The sequence below is a fragment of the Podospora pseudoanserina genome, chromosome 2 (assembly GCF_035222485.1).
Source record: "Podospora pseudoanserina strain CBS 124.78 chromosome 2, whole genome shotgun sequence".
NCBI lineage: Eukaryota > Fungi > Ascomycota > Sordariomycetes > Sordariales > Podosporaceae > Podospora > Podospora pseudoanserina.
Genome location: NC_085921.1, coordinates 2,876,777 through 2,893,684, shown reverse-complemented (window position 1 = coordinate 2,893,684; position 16,908 = coordinate 2,876,777). Strand labels below are relative to the sequence as shown.

At 54.9% G+C, this 16,908-nt stretch overlaps 8 protein-coding genes across 8 annotated transcripts; 4 read left to right on the top strand and 4 right to left on the bottom strand.

The window, feature by feature from the left end:
• Nucleotides 1-92: 92 nt before the first annotated feature.
• NOR1 (NADP-dependent oxidoreductases 1) lies at nt 93-1,033 on the top strand (the record flags this gene model as incomplete). The annotated part of the gene is made up of 3 exons (XM_062944455.1): nt 93-171; nt 229-932; nt 1,009-1,033. The coding sequence occupies 2 exons, from the start codon at nt 93-95 to the stop codon at nt 771-773; spliced, it is 624 nt and encodes a 207-aa protein (XP_062803281.1). The 3' UTR covers nt 774-932; nt 1,009-1,033.
• Nucleotides 1,034-2,093: 1,060 nt separating this feature from the next.
• Nucleotides 2,094-3,533, bottom strand: QC764_207360 (uncharacterized protein; the record flags this gene model as incomplete). Its single annotated transcript, XM_062944454.1, has 1 exon — nt 2,094-3,533. One exon carries the CDS (start codon nt 3,531-3,533, stop codon nt 2,094-2,096), a length of 1,440 nt encoding a protein of 479 aa, XP_062803280.1.
• A 173-nt stretch (nt 3,534-3,706) lies between these two features.
• QC764_207350 (uncharacterized protein) lies at nt 3,707-6,191 on the top strand. The gene is made up of 3 exons (XM_062944453.1): nt 3,707-4,684; nt 4,854-5,366; nt 5,433-6,191. Exons 1-3 carry the CDS (start codon nt 4,640-4,642, stop codon nt 6,084-6,086), a joined length of 1,212 nt encoding a protein of 403 aa, XP_062803279.1. The 5' UTR covers nt 3,707-4,639; the 3' UTR covers nt 6,087-6,191.
• Nucleotides 6,192-6,932: 741 nt separating this feature from the next.
• On the bottom strand, nt 6,933-8,744 carry QC764_207340 (uncharacterized protein). The gene is made up of 2 exons (XM_062944452.1): nt 7,468-8,744; nt 6,933-7,392 (listed from the first exon to the last, which is right to left on the bottom strand). The coding sequence occupies exons 1-2, from the start codon at nt 8,563-8,565 to the stop codon at nt 7,045-7,047; spliced, it is 1,446 nt and encodes a 481-aa protein (XP_062803278.1). The 5' UTR covers nt 8,566-8,744; the 3' UTR covers nt 6,933-7,044.
• A 214-nt stretch (nt 8,745-8,958) lies between these two features.
• On the top strand, nt 8,959-9,914 carry QC764_207330 (uncharacterized protein; the record flags this gene model as incomplete). The annotated part of the gene is made up of 2 exons (XM_062944451.1): nt 8,959-9,736; nt 9,790-9,914. The coding sequence occupies 2 exons, from the start codon at nt 8,959-8,961 to the stop codon at nt 9,912-9,914; spliced, it is 903 nt and encodes a 300-aa protein (XP_062803277.1).
• A 55-nt stretch (nt 9,915-9,969) lies between these two features.
• On the bottom strand, nt 9,970-10,538 carry QC764_207325 (uncharacterized protein; the record flags this gene model as incomplete). Its single annotated transcript, XM_062944450.1, has 3 exons — nt 9,970-10,160; nt 10,242-10,377; nt 10,433-10,538. The coding sequence occupies 3 exons, from the start codon at nt 10,536-10,538 to the stop codon at nt 10,094-10,096; spliced, it is 309 nt and encodes a 102-aa protein (XP_062803276.1). The 3' UTR covers nt 9,970-10,093.
• Nucleotides 10,539-10,704: 166 nt separating this feature from the next.
• Nucleotides 10,705-11,952, top strand: QC764_207320 (uncharacterized protein). The gene is made up of 2 exons (XM_062944449.1): nt 10,705-10,883; nt 10,945-11,952. The coding sequence occupies exons 1-2, from the start codon at nt 10,845-10,847 to the stop codon at nt 11,863-11,865; spliced, it is 960 nt and encodes a 319-aa protein (XP_062803275.1). The 5' UTR covers nt 10,705-10,844; the 3' UTR covers nt 11,866-11,952.
• A 9-nt stretch (nt 11,953-11,961) lies between these two features.
• Nucleotides 11,962-16,871, bottom strand: QC764_207310 (uncharacterized protein; the record flags this gene model as incomplete). Its single annotated transcript, XM_062944448.1, has 4 exons — nt 16,774-16,871; nt 16,689-16,715; nt 16,195-16,622; nt 11,962-16,145 (listed from the first exon to the last, which is right to left on the bottom strand). Exons 1-4 carry the CDS (start codon nt 16,848-16,850, stop codon nt 11,962-11,964), a joined length of 4,716 nt encoding a protein of 1,571 aa, XP_062803274.1. The 5' UTR covers nt 16,851-16,871.
• Nucleotides 16,872-16,908: the final 37 nt, after the last annotated feature.

Below are 16,908 nucleotides of genomic sequence, written 5' to 3'. Positions count from 1 at the left end.
TATCACCCGCGTTGGCTGTACAAAAACCTCCCAAGCACTTGGATACTCGGGTCAGACTTGAACGTAGACTTGCCAAGGAGGGCAGACAAAACATGATGGCCGCCATCATGAACGGCATCAACGGCAAAGGAAACTACAAACAGACCTATCTGATAACTGGCGCCAGCAGAGGTAGTGCTGCTTCCCATTCTGTTCCATTTTGCATCTCTAATGATAACACAACCACAGGCATCGGCAAAGGCCTCGTAGCCGCCTACCTCCTCCGCCCCGACAGCATCGTCATTGCCTGCGTGCGTGATGTCGCGACTCAGTCAGCCGCCCTGGAGTCTCTCCCAAAGGCAGACACCTCGTCCCTCGTAGTCGTCAAGCTGGACTGCGCCTCGGAAAGCGACGCCTCGGCCGCCGCCTCGCAGCTCCAGACCAATCACAGCATCACCCACCTGGACGTGGTCATCGCCAACGCCGCCATTGCGACAAACTACGGCCCCGCCTCGACGATGCAGCTCGAGCACCTGCAAAATCACATGATGGTCAACACGTACTCGGTGCTGCTCCTGTTCCAGGCCACGCGCCTCCTGCTCCAGGCGGCAAAGGCGGGAAACGCAAAGTTTGTGCTCGTCGGGGCACCGCTGAGCACCATCACGGGGATGGAAGAGTACGCGCGCGTCCCGCTGAGTGCGTACTGCGTGTCCAAGCTGGCGGCGAACTGGTTGGTGAGAAAGTTTCACTTTGAGAATAAGTGGCTGGTGGCTTTTATTGTGGATCCCGGGTAAGATATTTTTTCATGATGGCGTTTAACTTTTCCCAAGGCTGAACTGATCGGTTTGGGTAGCCATGTTCAAACCGACATGGGAGATCAGGGGGCGCGTCTCATGGGCCGAAGCAAAGCGCCGACCACGATCGAGGAGAGCATAACGGGAATTTGCGCGCGGGTATGTAGCTATTTTCTTTGTTTGGTGGGCAAAGGGAAAACACTTGCTGACGTGCCGGGCCTCTCTTGCGCGACAGATTGACGAAGCGACCAAGGAGAAGACGTCTGGCCAGTTTGTGCTGCATGAGGATGGATCAAAGTTGGCTTGGTAGAGGGGTTAGCATGCTGCAGGGTCTCCAATGTCTCACACATGCATGAGAGAGCGAAAGCAGAACGAGGCTGAAGATAGTAACACACCACGTAAGCAACGGTCGTGATAGCACGCCTAGAGCGGGCCAATTGTGAGAAATATGGAAGCGAGTACGCGGATGCGGCCACACCCTGCCAGCATGAGTACAATGCATACGAGCTGGTGGTGGTGGCCCTGGTGGGTGGTCAGCCTGCGCGAAGAGGGTAGCATACAATGGGTGAGTGTGCTACAAATAATATCCTGCTCCTGAATCCTGGGTTCCTGGGTATGAGACAGGATCGCAAATGCAGGGACACTGACACTGGCTGCTTTGCCACACCGGTCTGTGACAATTTGAGATGGACTGAAGTGACTGATCATGATCATGAGTGTCGTACAAATAAGATTTAGCGCCTACTAGCGCATCGTTACAAGCCCACAGAAATCGACCCCAATTCCTGCTTGGTTTAGCGTTGCGGGGGTCCCAAGGAACCGCGGTCACAAACAATTGCCAAGAGATCGTGCCATGGTTCAGGGGATCCCTCACCCAAGATTTGAGAGTTTTGATTGATGAGGGGTGTGCAGCACCTGCATTGGACTCTTATCTTTTTGCTCACTGCATGATGGGCAATGAGCCAGCTTGAGTTCTAGACTTGACAGCCAAATCGGGCCCCGCTACAGTAAATCCGTCAGGGGCCCTAGAACCAATGCTTTGGCTCCACAATACTGGACCGAATGGAAAAACAGTTCGGGGGCTAACAGGTTAGGCTTGGCATGGGACCTCTGGAGGTCGCACGACTTGAGGACTCGCACCCAAAAGTCATCGATGAGACAATAACGATGATTTCTGATGCTGCTATTTATTATATCTTATCAGAGAACAACACTGAAACGGCGAGTTTGGAACAAAGACATCATAGGCCCCTGAAAACTCGCCAACGCCAACGCCAAGTCATTACTCGTGACACGTGCAATCGATAGGGAACAGAACCTCTAGGCGCGACGAAGGACGTTGATCGTTTCCGACGACAACACCCGGAATCGCTTTCTCAGGTCATCCTCAAGCTGGGTGAAGGTTGGAACTGAGAGGGGCCCGGCACGAGCACCGCCTAGTGGCTGCTCGCTTACATCGCCCACACTGCTCGACCCAGAGCTAGCCCCGGAACCGCCGTCCTGAGCTGCACGCAGGCGGATGCTTTCTAACCGCGATGACAGTCCGTTCACAATTTTCTGCACTCGGTGGAGCTCGCTCAGGACGAGCTGAGCTGCCATGCGATCCTGGTGCTGGCCAGCGACGCAGTAGTTGCCGACAATGGTAGGTAGCCGCAACACCTGCTCACCGAGGGAGCCCGAAGCCACAGAGCCCGACGAGACAGATGATCTGGAGCGGGACGAAGATTGGGAGGCCGGCCACTCAAAGGCCGCAGGGTGCGCCGAGGCAGCGTCGTCGGCCGCAGCAGCATACCAACCCATGACCTTGAGCGCAATGAGCGTCATGAGCGATATGAGGTACTGGTCTGTCGAGCAATCACAATCCAGGAGCCTGGTGAGGGACTCTATGGTCTGCTTGTTCTCCGAGATGACCGATTCGATGGTGCGTGCCTTGGGTGTGTCAACCTGGCTCGCTGGTGGATGCTTGCACCCAGCTGGTGCCGGCGGAAACAGGCGGCTGAGGATGTCGATGGCGATGGAGAAGCAACACTGTGGTTTCTGAACCACGGACCAGTCGAACTCGGACGTCAGATGGTGAGAGGCAAAGACATCGCGATCGGTGACCGAGGCGTTGATCCTGCTGGTTAGATCCGATACCGGCCGGCCTTCACCGTGCCCTGCCTGGTCTGCCACCGGGTAATCGATAACCATGGGGGAATGAAAATCCAAGTCGAACAGACTCCCGACATCGGTGCCGATGCTTGTCAAGGGGGGTGAGAGGCTGGCCGGGTCACACGTGATCAAGCCGCTGGGCGACAGGATGGAACTCCACAGCTCGGGGTCGATAGCATCCATTTCGGACCCGGGGCCTGGGGTGCTGTGGCGGGTCTGCTGGTCCCCGGCGGCGGAGGTGTTTGTTGTCGTCGTTGTCATCGTCGTGGACTGTGTATTCAAGGGCGTTCCCACGCGCAGTACTGGCCTCGATGGTTCAGTCCTTTCATTCCGGGCCGAGCCTGTACCGCCGTTGACTTCGATGGTAGCGCCGTTCGGATTGTTTTCGGCAGCAATTTTGGACGCGTTGGACGAGGTTCGTCCTGTCCTTCTTGACGCCATGTAGGTGCACTTGGCCCCCCGACGAACACACCGTGAGCATGTGGGTTTCTCCTTGCCGCACTTGACCTTGGAGCTCGCACACTCGGTGCAGCTATCCCGCAACTTCCGGGCATTCTGAGCGCTGGGTGGGCCGGCTGACGATGGACTCGGAGCTGTTTTGTCGAGCATTACCGCGAAAAAAGGTGCGTAAAATAAGATTACACAGACCTGACGTCGAGCTTGTTATGCCACTCACGAAGGTGAGAGTGTCTGTCTATATAGAACGGCTTCACCAGTGAGATACCTGTAGTTCTCAGATAAGCGAGCTCGAGCTTCAAGTCCATTACACATCTGTCTATGGTACATAATAACCCCGCTCTCACAAAACCAACTGCAGACGCAATGCTACTTGGCCGTGCATCTAGGCCACAGCAGATGTTCGGAGGCTTATGAGACATGCTGCTTGCATAATGCGGAATGTGACACCATACCCTATGAGCAGCTGTCACAGGCTGTAAGACGGGCTTTAACAGCAGGTAGGTATCGAGACCCTTCATATCAGAGACTAACTGAGGGATTGGAAGGTCGAAATCCTCGACGGAGCGAAGTAGGTCCGACAGATTACTTAGTGTCTCGCACTCGATTTGAATCACAACCCCCACTACCCCAACTTCCTGTAGGTACCGTTTGCGTTTTCACCAACCTTCCTGTTCCGGCCTAGTGACCGCCACTGGGTCGAGCCGCTTTACACTGAACCATCGCTGCAAGTTCCCCTTCGTTTGGTAAATGAACTGCACAGGATCATGAAAAAACAATAATCGTATGAACCGAGTTGACAGCGAGCACAGAGCCCAGCCATGCGACTGTCGGGTCCAGACCACTGATATCACCCATAGTAGCGACCGGAAGATCCCTTCTCGTTCCTCTTAGGGGAAACACCCTCCGATTAGTCCTCCACCAATTCCATTCCTTGATCCTCAGCTTCCTTCGGAAACCATATGTTTCACGTTTACCTAACCCGCACACGACTTCACCAGATCGACTTGAGACCCCACGGCTGTTCAGTCTATGGCTTGTCAAACAACCGTTCTCTCTCCTCGTTGTTAGCCTCCCGAGGTCGCCGTCAGTGCGGAGCGGAATCCTACCTTCCTTCAATACCTACCTAATCACTTTGCCGAGCACCTGATATCCTAAGAATTTGGCCCCACTGGCCCCCATACTTATCTCAAGACTTCCCAGTCACGGTCTGGGAACTCATTATCTCTGACTATCACCAAGCCTGTTGGAAACAGGTGATGCAGCGACAACCTAGCGATTTCCTTCGGGGCCTAGCCCTTCACGTGCGTATCGTTCTTTTACTATCTCCCCGGTTTCGGCTTTTTTCTACCCGCTTGTCCCTCTAGTCCCACCCGTGCCGACTTTTTACCATGCCCGTGTTTCCTCAGGTTCCTGTTACGAGCCTTGGAAGCCTAGGTATTTCGGAAAGCTGAGACTTCTCCTTGTTGGCAGACTCAACTGGTTGCCTGTCTCCAATGGCTGTGCGAATTCCAGGTGTTGGCATGTATCCCGCTCGACGACGCTGTTCCTTTCAAGGATGTGGCCGATATCTGTGGCGTGCCAGAGGGTCAGCTATTCCGAGTCAGCCGCCTGATGATCACTTCGGGATTCCTTCAGGAGCCCCAGCAGGGTCATGTCGCCCACAGCCCTTTATCGGCGCAGTTTGTGACCGAGCCGGCACTTCTCGACGCGGTCATGTTTCTTTCGGGCACCGCTGCCCCGGCCTCGTTGAAGATGGCAAATGCCACCAGGCAGTACGGAGCTTCAGACCGCTCCGATCAGTCTGCCTACACAGTTGCCTTTGATACCGGCGTTCCTATAGCCAGTGTCTTTGAGCTACAACCCAGACTCCAGCGCCAGTTTGGCACTTATCTGGAATCCGTTACAAACGGCGACCAAGCCGGCACCCGCGATGTGCTGATGCGGGTGGACTGGGGCAGCTTGGGAAATGCCACGGTGGTGGACGTAAGTTACCTTACCCCTGCTACACTCCTATACCCACCTAGCTGGTCACACGAGATCTCCCACTAGCGAAACTACGATAACTCTGACCACCAATCGCAGGTTGGCGCTCACTCGTCCGCTACAGCGGCTGGCCTGGTGGCTTTGTTTCCGACACTCCAGTTCATCGTACAAATGTATGAAGCTCCTTCAACCACCACACCCTCCTCTTCTGATTTACCCCGTCTCCCCCACCTCCCTGCCGCCCTCCCACCGGTCCCTGGAATCGGGTTCTCGGATCACAATACCAAGGTCACCCTTCAGAAACGGTCTCTAGGGACCTCGCAACCGGTACGGAATGCCGCCATCTACATTCTACACCTCCCGTCTCCAACCCCATCCCTCAAGTGGAGTACTATCGCCATCCACGCCACTGCAGAGCTTACCGCACACGTCGATGTGCTGCGGGCCAATCCAGGGTCCCGACTCATTCTGACGGCCCTGGTTCTCCCGCCTCCAGGTACGGTGGACGTTGAAGTTGAGGCGACGGCACGGTTGCGGGATATTTCCCTGCTGCAGCTCTCCAACGGCCGCCACGCGGAAAAGGTTGAGGTGGTGGACCTCCTAAACGGTATCCGTGATAGCTCAGGAGGGTTTGTGGTCACGGATGAGATCCGATGCCCAAGCAGCCCGTTTGTGGCGCTGGAGATTCGATATCAGTCCTATGATGATCTTAGGCGCTGATTCTCCAGGGGCCAATCTATATTGATGCATTATATCTTTGATAGCATTGTATAAAATGGTGATGGTGAATCAGAACTCTTCGCAGCATTAGAGGCATACTGGAAACCTACTGTATCGTCTGATCCTCATGCCAGCGGGCAAAACTGTGCTCGCTGACAGCAGGTCCAGAGTGTGGGGTATCACACCATGACATAACTGTAACGTCAACTCCAGGCCGATCATCACATCATTTTCCAATTGAACGAACTGCGGATCGCTAGCGTTTGAAGAAACGATAGCGCCTGTCGTACCACGCTCAGCTGAGTAAGTGGGCTACATACAACAAGACTTTATCCTTTGCCATCCTTAAATCCTTCCGGCTGCAGCATCACGGCACAGCACGGCGTATCTCCTCCTACAAGCAGCAGACGACTTACACGAAAAAGCGGTGAAGGATATGAAGATGGGTGGATTGGGTGACAGGGCCCTCACCGGGGACGCCTAACCGGTGGGTAGTAGATGGTGGCTCACTCATCCCATTGGCCGCTCAACTTTGCGAACGCCTCTCACCTGCATACCCATCTTGGAACAGGAGGGACAGCAATGACATACCTAGATCTCATGTCGAGGTAATCTTGTGGGACCATCAAACCAGCCAGCTGGACCACGTACTATGTTAGATACCTCATATATGTACGACAACAACTCTGCAACACGACTGCTACGTTTCCAAGCCTTAACCGGTCGATGGGGATTGACGTGAAATTGCAAAGGGTAGGCATTACGCTACAAGCCCCGACAAGGGAATCCCTCGCAGGGAATCCCTTGCACTGACACACATGGGCTTATCGATCCTACAAGGCCCTCACAATTCACCATGTGCTATCTGAATAGGGGTTCAGGTGGGGGAGTGGGCACTATTGCATTACTACTGCACTACCACTCACACACTGAATCCTCCGCGGCACGCTCAAACAAGTCAGGAACGCGGCCTGGGACGCACCGTCACCCAGAGCGGTGGCTTATCCCACAGGATCCAAACCCCCTGGCCCCCCATCCAATCGCGGCCCTGCATCTTGGCGCAATCAAGCTCCAGGTCAAAGTGCCACAAGATCTTGGCCAGGATGAGCCGCATCTCGGCGTAGGCGAGCTGGCGGCCGATACAGTTGCGGGGACCGATGCTGAACGGCTGGGATACCTCACGCCGGTCATCGGCAAAGGCACCCCCGTCCTTTCCCCCGAGCCAGCGCTCAGGGAGAAATTCATTCGGCCGGTGGAAGTTACTGCTGGATCTACATGCCGCGTAGAGCTGGAGTGCCACTGAGGTCTTGTCTCAGGTCCTTTCAAATTAGCCTACCAGTTGCTTTGTCATGTTTCCTTTGGGGAACAGGAACAAACTTACCCCTTCAGGAACCCATCCACCCGCAATCGAGACCCCCCCTTTGCCAGTCACCACGCGGTTACTCTGCATAGGAACAGGCGGGTACAACCTCAAAGCCTCATCCAGCACAGCGAGCATGTAATCTAGCTTCCCCACACTAATCAGGTCAATCTCCGACTCATCCCCAAACGACCCCCGTACATGCTCCGTCAGTCTCCCCAGCACCTCGGGGTTCCGCAGCAGCAGCCACGTGCACCCGCTCAGCAGCGTGGCCGAGGTCTCGCTCCCCGCAAGGACAATGGCGCTGGCGTTGCTGATCATCTCGTCCCGAGACATGCCCTCCATCACACCATCCCACAAGTCACCCCGTGGCGTCGTTGTCCCGAGCCCTCTCCGGGCGTCCACCCTGTCCTCGGTGAACTTTGCGTTGCGAGCCCGCATGGCGAGGAGTTTCCTGGGGGCGATCAAAGGGATGATCCAGTCCAGCCTCAGCCGGCGGATGGCGTTGATGACGGGGATGGCCTTGACGTTTCCCTGGATGGACGCGATCCACTCGTGCGTGGCCGCGTTGGAGAGGCAGCCAAAGGATTCGCCAAAGGCGAGGTCGCCGATGATGTCAAAGGTTGTCCAGTTGTACCATTGGCACATGTCTACCGAGTTGTTGTTGTTATTGTTGTTGCTGTTGTTGTCTTGTGACGCCGCCTGTTTGAGTTGTGAGACTAGCAGGTCGACATGATGCTGGATCATGTTTTGCTGGGCGCGCATTCCCCGGTCGGAGAAGGCTCCCGAGAGGAGGCGGCGGTAGCGCCGGTGGCTTTGGTGGTCTGCGGCGAGGATGCCTGGTGTTCCGTTGTGAAAGGGGGGGAGGTGCATGGGGTCCTTTGGGAATTCCGGGTTGGACTGGTAGATTGGCTTTGCTGCGGCGGGGGTGGTGTATGATAGCTCGTTGGGTGCTACTCGAACTACGGGGCCGTATTGTTCATGGAAGGCTTTGAGGTCTTGGATAATGGTGCCTTTGACTGTGCTGTAGAGCCAGGGGAGACGTGAGACGGCCCACAATCGTGGTCCTGGGTGGTTCCGGAGTGGGTGGAAGTATAGGCGATGGAATCCTATCGTCATGGGGATGAGAAGAAGGAGCCGTGGGTTGGTCAGTATCTGTTTGGCTCTTCATCTTTCACAAAGCGTGACTTACAGCAAGGATGTACTGTGTGACGAGCTCCATCATGAAGGGCTTTTGTCCTTTCACAGTGAGAGGGGCAGACAAGAGATGGTAGAGGGCTCGATACTCGAGGTTGCTAGAGTTCTAGTTTTGTCCCTCCGAACCTGCATCCACCCTCCTCCGGGCCCCGAGCTTCTACCAACCAGAAGAAGGCCGTCCCACGTGTTTGCATAGATTGCATGATCAAGGCACTGCTAGTTCTTACAAAAAGAATAACTCGAAGTCAACCAAACCTCATACGAACAAACCCCATCATCCCACCCACCAGCACGCCCCCAGCCTTTCCCGTCGAAATGGACCCCATCTCCACCAATGTCAACCTCTCCACCCTCCGCGGTAAATCAGCCCTCATCACCGGCGGCGCCTCCGGCCTCGGCCTTGCCACCGCCCTCGCCTGGGCATCCGCCGGAGCCCACGTCACAGTCGCCGACATCCAACCCCCCCCTGACTCCCTACCTAACAACATCAAGTACGTCCAGTGCGACGTCACAAACTGGGACTCGCAAGTGCAAGCCTTCAAAACAGCAATCATCTCCTCCCCAACCCAAGCGCTCGACATCGTCGCCACCTTCGCCGGCACAGCCTTCATGCCAGGCAACCAAGTCGACCACGTCCTCGCCGCCGGCCAGCCCAGCCTCGCCGCCGACCCTGCAAAGCCAAACATTAGGAACATAGAGGTGAATCTGATTGGGGTCTATTACAGCTCCTGGCTGGCGCTGTATTACCTCCGATTGTTGCCTCCTGCTGGTGGTTCGGAAGGTGCAAAGCCGGACAAGTCACTTATCCTGGTCGCCTCAATCGGTGCGTACATGGACAGTCCCAAGGCATCGACCTACCCCGCCAGCAAATTCGGCGTCCGGGGTTTGTTCAGGAGCACGCGCGCCCGGACGCTGGATATCGGCGTCAGGTGCAATTTGCTGGCGCCGTGGTTTGTGGACACGCCGCTTGTTGCGCCGATTAAGAATGCGATGGCGGCTAGGGGGGTTGATATGGCGAGGGTGCTGGATTTTGTGAGCGTGGAGGCTTGTGTGGAGGCTGCGAGTTATTGTGCGGTTGATGGCGGTGTGCATGGTATGTGTTGTGCTTTCAAGTCTGAGGGGAACTATGCTGACTTGGAAATGCAGGACGGGCACTGGCTATTCAGCCTGAGGGGACGTTTGATCTCAAGGATGACTATGAGGATGGGTGGGCGGGGGATCAACTGAGGCCGATTATGAAGAGGAGGAGGCAGGCTGGGTTTGATGCGTGACTTTAGCCACCTGGGCTGACACTGACGTGAGAGTTTTGAATATCATCGATGTGCCCTTATCTCTTTTACACATATGATTGATTTTAACTCCGGCAGGTAGGTATGACACAGAGTGGTTTCACTGCACCTAGGTAGTCTCAATGTGTAGCGTCCCATTGGCAAGCAGCAAGTTTTTGAAACTAAAATTCAATGTCATATCCAATAGTGCTACCTATCTCACAAACATCTTTGTACAGTTCATTGACCCTGATTGACACCTGGAATTAGAGGAGCCCTTTCTTGGAAAAATACCTGATTATCAACGGAGTGGACACAAGAACAACTCACTCCTCATGACTGGGATGGGTAAAAAAGGTCGCCAGACTCTCGACGTAATCCAGGTGCACCACCACGCCCATGTCAAATCCCTTTGCCATGGGTGCCGTCAAGGCAATGGGCGCGCCTGCCTGAAGACCTATAAGGCCTGGAAGACCTGTTAGCAATCCTCCTCGGTGAGATGCATGGAGTGCTGGTGCTACCAGGTACTTGTCCGACCATTCCCTCAGCCAGTGCTTGCCACTGCTTCACCTTGTTGGGGTCAGCCTCTGGTTTGAGTTTGAAAAGAGCAACGTGGTAAACAGGCATCGTCGGTTGGTTGGCTGATAAGATTGCTTCGTAATCGTTTATTTGACCTGCTAGGTGTGAAGGGTTGACTTTGGGCGAGGGCAATGAACATCTTGACCCGAATAACTGACATGTATAAAACCCCGGTGGCCGAAGGTTGCTGGAGTTATTGACACCAAAAGACGCCGTACGCTATCCGCACTTGGATGAACCCTTCGGCCACCGACCATAAAAGCACCTATTCCACTCAAAGTTGATCCTGGGTCAGACAAGGCTGCCCCCTTTTTCCTCGTTCTATCCCACTGTCTACCACCCGCTCTGCCCAAAATGAACGCCGAATCCCGCTTGGAAAAACCCTATCGCGAGGTAAGACTCACCCCTACATGATCGGGAAAAGGCCCCCCATATTCACCCCCAATCACGCCAGTTCATCGCCGACCTCGGCCAAGCACCCCATCTAACCGGCTCCACAGACGAAACCAAGCAGCAATGGAGCATCCTCATCAGCAAAATGATGCAACGATACGGCTTCCCTCCCCCCGACCCGACCGTAATCACCGAGACAGTCCATCTCGGCGACTTCTCGGTCCGGACTTACACCCCCAACGACGCCGGTGACGCCAATCTCCCTCTCGGGGTCTACTTCCACGGAGGCGGCTTCGTCATGGGCAGCGTCGAGCAAGAAGATGGCTTCACCCGCGCCCTAAGTAAGAATGCCCAGATGAGGATTGTCAGCGTCGGGTATCGACTCGCGCCCGAGTTCAAGTTCCCGACTGGGTTGAACGACGGGGTGGCTGCTGCCGTTTGGGCCCTCGATCACTTTGGTGCTGACGAGATTACCTTGATGGGGACTTCTAGCGGTGGCAATCTTGCGTTTGGGGTCGGGCTGAAGCTCGTTGAGATGATGGGTATGCGGGATAGGGTCAAGGGAGTGGTGGCGTTGGCTCCGGTGACGGTTCACCCTGATGCTGTGCCGCTGGACAAGAGGGAGGGTTATACCTCGTATGACGAGAATGACGAGTACACGGTCAACAGCAAGTCGGCGATGCTATCCTGGTTGGACACGTATGGTGGCGCGCCGGAGGATCCATATCTGTCTGTTCTTCTTCACCCCCGCCTTGGGGATTTGAAGAAGGTATACGTGACCGAGTCTGGGGCGGATACGCTGCGAGATGACGCAAGGCTTATGAAGGATAGTCTTGAGGAAGCTGGCGTGGCGGTTCTGTACGATGCTTATCCTGGCTATCCGCACTACTCGTGGTTGTTCCCTTGCAAGAGTCTTGCGGAGCATCAAAAGGTATTCTGGGGAAACATGTTCAAGGGAATTCATTGGGTGGCCAGTGACTAGACAGTTAGGTTAGAAGAATGGCAATCATCACTGAAGCAGAACCAATGCGTGAAAAATTAAAGCTGGGTACCGATAATACGAAACTGGTGACAACTACTAAGAGACAGTGGTAAACTGGTACGCTCCCGTGATATCATTCTGCCCAACCCTCAACGACCGGTCCAAGTAGATACGGGACGCATCTCTTTTGGCATACAGAGGCTCCATCTTCATCTTCACAACCTGATTTTCCATGACCGCTTTTGCAAACGCCCTATCAGCCTTTGCCTGCCTTGCTTTGGTCTTGCCGCAATATTCTGTAAAGCTGCTGGCAGGCAACGAGCCAAAGAAGAAGCGCGGTGCTACACCAACAACCTGCCCGCTTTTCTGTCCAAACCCAAATGACGTGAGCAGAAAGGCCTTGGGCCCTTCACCAGCCATCCTGACAGTCCTAGTGGGAAAGCACAGATGGTGATATGCCTTTAGGGCAGGATCGATGTTGTCGGCGTTGCGGTTTCCCGGAACAAGACCACTGTTGAGGACCTGCAGGCATCCGTTCATCATCCACGCGGCAGCAGGCGCTTTTGGGTGACCAGTGATGGACTTTTGGCAGATAGCCCAGAGGGGTCCACCATCGGTGCGGCCCAGGTGGGTCATTTGCTTGTGTATCACCTCAGGCTCGTTGAGGTCGTTGGCTTTGGTAGAGGTGCCGTGTAACGAGGCCACGTCGAGGTCATTGATCGTGAGGCCCCAAGCCCCCAAAGCCGCCCCTATGGAAGAAGATGTTGGTTTTGAGCCAGCCTTTTCGCTCACAGGGGTCCATAGCTCCGACTCAAAAGATGAGCCAGAGGAAAAGCTATCGTTTCTGATGGACAGCTGAGTGTATAGTGGCATGTGCTGCTCTGCCTGGCCAGCAAAGGTCAGGATACCTTGGCCAGGTGCGGGCACCGAGCGACCAATGCCGTCGGCAGCCATGGCCGATCCGGCAATGACACCGTAGATGGGGAGTCCCATTTTCAGTGCAACATCGGCACGACAGAGCAGCTGAACGCCACAACCGTGGGACTCGACAAACCCAGCCCGACTTTCTGCAGTCGGCCGTGACATCTCCGAGGGCAGGCGGCCCCGTGCCAGCTCCGCGGCCACATCGACTGTGGCTTTCATCTTGGCGAATCCGAGTGACTCCTCTTCTCCGAAATCGTCGTAGCCTCCCACAAGACACATCTTGGTTTTGCCTGCCATTATGGAGTCCATGGCGGAATCGATAGACTCTAGGCCAGTGGCACAGGCCCCCACTGGGGTCTTGATGGGTCCAGCTGCACCCAGCAACAACATGTTGATCCAAGCGGGCGTGGTGTTCAGATACGTGTCTTGGAGCGTGTCTGCTTGAATATCTTGGTCCAGATAGGCGTCGCGGTAGAGATGGCGGGTCTTGAGGACACCGCCCATGGATGAACCGATGAAGTTTCCCAGCTCGGATAGATGAATGTGCTGAAACACCTCGGTTGGATCTGGGACTCCGGCACTGTAAAAGGCTTCTGCGACACAGCACAAAGTGTACAACGTCACCGGGTCCACCTGCTGGATGATGTCTTTTGGAATGCCGTACCTGGCAGCATCCCATCCACTCGGCAGCAAGCCTGCCACTGAACCCCAAGGGAACGGAACGGCTTTGGGGACAAGGATGGTAGCACCACGTTTGATCTGAACTTGATAACTATCAGAGTTCCCTTGTAGGCGCAATATGACTACTTTGTCTCCATGCTTCAGTCGCAGGGCCTCAGCCGTAGAGAGCGAAGCCTCAAAGGGAGGGAGGTCTTCCTCCACGGCGACCTCTTGTAAGAGCTCTTTGCAGGCTGGGTCATAGCCTGTAATCGTATCTGGCTCGACAAATCTGATCCCGGTGTGCGCCTTGATGAATTCGCCGTATTTGTGCCGCACGTTGTTGTCGTCGACTGGTTCCCCTGTTTTGGCATCGACCCACCCAACATAATGACCACCCTTGCAAGGTTCATCAACGTGTCGTATCAACCCCATCAGCCAAGCCATTTCGACGTACCCGTCAGGACTTAGCTGGCCAAAAGTTTCCATCTCCCAGCGTAGCCGGGCACTGCCCCATGGGCCCAGTTCCGAGAAGCCAACAACAACCACGGTTCTTGCGGGGTCCACCAAACGACCAATGTCATGGTCTGGTAACGTATCTGGGAGTTTCGGAAAGCCCACTCGAAGCATCGTCTTTTGCTTGAAAGGTCTCTTAATACTGGACTTGGTGCCCTTTAGTAGCGCTTGCTCGCGTTCATCCTCGGTCTTGACAGCTCGCGCAACATCAGCGGCAAGCCGAAATTCCTCTCGAGCCTTGGACAGAATGGCGTGACAACTACCCAGGGTCGAGAGGCCGCCGCCGAAATTAGCATAGATAGGCCCATCTTCACAGAGATCGACAAATTTCGACGTCAATAACACGGCAATATTCAGCGCCATCTCCTGCGCCGAGAAGGTCAACACTCCATGATTCTCGATCGTCTCAGCGAGAACGTCATTAGCCGTCATCAGGCCCGTCGATCGAGTCCAACCAATCTCCACGCCGCATATCGACAGCTGGTCAGACCAAGACTCGGAGCGGGCTCGGTTGACCAGGCTTTCCAAGCCCAGTTTCGATTCGGAATAGAGACCATCACCGCCGAAGATACCATGGTTCGGTGACAATGGGAGCACAACCTGAGTGGGGTGGCACGCGATTTCCAAACGACGCTTGTTCTTGACTATGCGGCCCAGAAGACGAAAGACATTGGTGAGCATCAATCGGTGTGCCAGCTCGTTGGTCGGGGATAGGGCATCCATCTCTGCACCTCCTTCAGGGGCTGCGGCAAAGGGAAGGATGGCGTCTAGGTCCCAGGATTGGCTGTACAGGTGGTCTATCAGCCTCTCGCAGTCCTGTGAACTGGCTTGATTGAACTGAAGCAGGTGAAGCTCCGAGCCCTTGGCACCGTGGTCCCTGTATATGGACTGAAAGTAGCCAGCTACGGTGCTGGGCTCCCTGCTGGTGGTGACGATAACACGGGCGCCACCTGCGAGTAGAATGCGAATGACCTCACTACCAATTGAACCCTGACCTGCACCGGTGACGAGCATGGACTTTTCTGAGAATGAGACGCCGGTTGTGAGAGCATCACATATCCCTTGGATGAACAGCCTGGTCCAATCTGATTCCTCATGATCAGCGTGAGCAGCGTTGACGCGAATAACAGGGGAATCGCCGGTCTCCCGAGGTTGAGCAAGTCGGTGAGAGAGGTAGTCTCCGTAGGCCGCAGATCCAGAGAAGCCTGGACGAGGAATCTCTACATAGCCGATATCTCCGTCCTCGGTCACAATCGTTCGTGGCCCAACTGTTGGCCACATGGGCCGAGCAACAGGAGGCTTTTTGACTCCTGCATTACTTGCACGGACTACCCGCTGAAATAGCTCGCGTAAGACCTCCGAGGGACATTCTTCTGCAAGATGAGATGCGAGAATGGAAAGTTGTCCATTAGCTCGGCTTGCGAGACGGTTGATGAGGGTTTCCATTGTCATCTTGTCGTGAAGCTGACCACTGTGGTACAGTGTGAGCACTTCCTCCCGGGCGTAGTTCCACCAGGATGTGTACTGTCGCGCCTTTCCAGCATCAAAGGCGGGTGCAATTCCCGACAAGAACTCGTCAGAAAATTCTGCTGACCAGGTATCAAGCTGAAGCTGCAGGTCTGTGACGAGTTTTTTATCAGAGCTTGAAAGGTCCGAAGAACTGAAAGCTAGATACTCGGCAAGGGCGTGGTATTGCTTCGTGGCTAGCCGCTTGTGAGCTTCCGAGGCTTGGTTGAACGCTGATGAGTCAACAAGAACTGTCCTGGAGCTGGCGGCGTCATTGGATGCTTGTTGAAGTTGTTGGCTTCGAGGTTGGAGGTTGATGCCACAGAACGCACCATAGTCCTGTGCAATCTGATCCCAGTATCTCTCGGCTGCTTGGTTGTCTGGCAGTCGTGATGTTGGTTCAGCAGCGACAGCCCACAAGGTCACGGCGGTCTGTCGCTTAGGGCTGAGCCCCAACCTCTGCTCGAGGTAGTTGTGGATCGAGGCAATACCGAAACCGCCAGGCATTTTGGATGCTATTAGTCTGGAGACAAGGGCTGATGAAACCTTTCCCGGTGGCCGGCTTGGGTCAAGGACGATGCCAAGGTCCTTCAAGGGAATGTCTTCTGGTCTGTCCGGGAGAAGGCCAAATTCAGCATGAAGATCTCCTACTAGCTCATTTTGCAGTGTTGACTTTCCTTCAATGATGTCAGTACTGAAGTAACATGACTTGGTAGCACAACATACCACCACATAGATCCTTGATGGATTTGGAAGTTGGTACTTCCTCCATCGACTTCATGAGCTTCCGTGCGATCAAAATACGCACAACTTCGAGCCCTGACAAAGCGCAATCCTTGACAGGCGCCGTCCCTGGTGCTGGCTGGACTGGGAGTTGTGGGGTGAGCTGTGGTGGCTTGGGCGGTGGTGGTGGTGGTGGTGGTGGTAGTTCAGCTGGTGAGGGCTGTAGTGGAGGGTCATATTGGTACAGAAGCTCCCTCTGGTCATGGGCACTGGCCAAGAACTGATAAGAACGGCCGGCCGGTGCTTCTCCGGAATCGATCTTGCGTAGCATCGTCTTCTGGCCCATGTTCACCAACACCCTCGACGGTCCGAGCTCGACTAATCGAACGACGGCATCGTTACCAGATAGCAAGATGTCCTGCGTGTCTGTCCTGTATACTGATATGAGTTTCCTAGATGTTCACTGCCCTGGATTGTTAGAGAAGGCATGAGCTTACCATCTTACCGGAAAGGCAAATTGGTGGCTGGGGATAAACATTAGTTGTTGCAATAAGGAGAAGGAGAGAAAGGAGGCTGTCTTACACTAGGAGCTCAACAAGCAGCTGGTGAGCAATGTCTCTGTCGTCCAATGCTTTTTGTTTCGTTGATTCAAGTGTCATGGTGCAGATGCAGAAGTGGCGTGTACCGCCCCAATGACAAGTTGAATCGAGGCAGTCG